Source organism: Camelina sativa, unplaced genomic scaffold (genome assembly GCF_000633955.1).
Source record: "Camelina sativa cultivar DH55 unplaced genomic scaffold, Cs unpScaffold00532, whole genome shotgun sequence".
Classification (NCBI taxonomy): Eukaryota; Viridiplantae; Streptophyta; class Magnoliopsida; order Brassicales; family Brassicaceae; genus Camelina; species Camelina sativa.
In genome coordinates this window covers 2,065-3,868 of record NW_010921721.1, presented here as the reverse complement: position 1 = coordinate 3,868, position 1,804 = coordinate 2,065, and the positions used below count along the sequence as shown (strand labels likewise).

Below are 1,804 nucleotides of genomic sequence, written 5' to 3'. Positions count from 1 at the left end.
TCGAGTTCTTTCGTTTGTGGCCTAGCTTGCCAGCTGTTGCAGAGTACACTGGCACATATATGTATGAAGGAAGCGGCTTCATGGCAACAGCCGCACAACAGTATGGTGCTTCACCATTTTTAAGCGGACTCAAATCGTTATCATCCAAGCCATTCCACAGAGTGTGTTCCCACATCATACGCACAGTTGCTGGCTTTCAGGTGATTCATTAGTTCCAGCATGGTCTTATTATCCTTCATGTTCCTTAACTGGATTGATGGTCTTATTATCCTTCATGTTCCTTAACGGATCAGGTTCCATCATTTTCACCTATCCAATGGAAATGAATTTTGTCGGTAATTAGCATCCAATAGAGATACATACATGAAACGGAGTTGAGAAACTTATGAAGGAAGGTTACCTCTCTTGGATATGGAGGCTCGGGAAAGAGACGGTTGCAGTCATAGACTATATTGTCTTCGTGGTGGTCAAGTTTAGTGAAAGACCAGTTCCCAATGGAAAAAGGCAAACCGTAATGCAGAAGAACAGGCTCAACACCTTCTCGTGGAACATAGCCGGGATATATCATCAAGTCGTCGTTAATCTTGTGCTTAAGCCCTGCCTGTGGACCAAAAACAACACCACACAACACAATGTTTATAACCGAAAATCAAAGGTGGTGAAGAGGGCCAGCGTCAGAGCATGAGCAAGAAGAGAATTAAGGAAGGAGAGTATACCTCAGCAGCACCGAAGGAGTAACCATACATCTCACTGATCCAACCTTTGCCGTAAACATCTCCGGTAATGTTGGTGGTCCAGTGAGCAGTATCTTGGCGAACGTCTTCAGTTTTGGAAAGCCAGAGAGGGGCCAAGACGCGGAGATCTTCGATATGCATGGCGAGAAGACCGCCAACTTTGTCACAGAGCTCAGGATGCTTTGTATGCAAACGGACAAGGATGTTATCGCAGCCAACCAAGTAGCTATTTTGAAAAGAGAAAGAGGCGTGAGCTAAAAAAAGCAAGGAAAGGCTGGCTACTGGCTACTTAGGTGAAAGAGAGAGAGATTATATTACCCGTAATGGGCAGCAAAGGGTCTGCCGAGTTCAGCACCGAGTTCCCAAGGGATGATAGGACCTCGAATGATCATGTCAGCATCAAGAATAACAACCCAGTCCACATGCTGGGCATCTTCACTGTGTTGAAGCCAGTACAGAACTCCTACTGGTTTGTTAATTGCTGGGTACCTTTTTTTTTGTGACCCCAAAACAAAACAACAAAAAAAAAAAGACTTACAATGCTAAACTGACATCTCCATATCATCATCATCATCGAAATTGGGAGGGAGAGAGAATCAAAGTATACTGACCAGTCATGGGTCTTGGGATGAGTGCTCCAAGAGGGAACCTCGAAAGTGGGAGCGAGATTCATGCCTCTGTAAACTTTCTTCTGGTCGTCGGTACAGCTCAATAACCGGGTAATAGGACCGGGTTGTCGGGATTTATGGAAGCTGTGCATCAAACCAACGGTCTGCCAATCGAAGTAGTTCTGGCACTCCACGGAGAAGAGCGTGTGGATCCGATACGGTGCCCTTTGACCCCATTCATCAACATCATCAGCCAAACACCCACTTACCAGCACCACCGCCGCAGCCACAATCATCATATCCCACCACCACCACCGCCGCATCTCCATCGCCGATTTCCGATTTCCGATTATTTTCAAAACACCCCACCCCCTTTTCTTTAACTACTATAATTGCATATTATTTTTCTCTCTTCTTTGATCTAAGTAAGTAAGAAAGGGGGCAAAAAAAAAAAAAAAAAAA

At 45.1% G+C, this 1,804-nt stretch overlaps 1 protein-coding gene across 1 annotated transcript in view; it reads right to left on the bottom strand.

The window, feature by feature from the left end:
• LOC104773407 overlaps positions 1-1,804 on the bottom strand; it is a 4,120-nt gene extending 2,316 nt beyond the window's left edge. The window contains exons 1-5 of the mRNA XM_010498011.1: positions 1,346-1,804; positions 1,053-1,223; positions 717-960; positions 401-601; positions 250-309 (exon numbers count right to left, since the gene is read on the bottom strand). Of these exons, the coding sequence (XP_010496313.1) occupies positions 250-309; positions 401-601; positions 717-960; positions 1,053-1,223; positions 1,346-1,671 (1,002 nt within the window). The 5' untranslated portion in view covers positions 1,672-1,804. The remainder of the gene's footprint in view (positions 1-249; positions 310-400; positions 602-716; positions 961-1,052; positions 1,224-1,345) is intronic.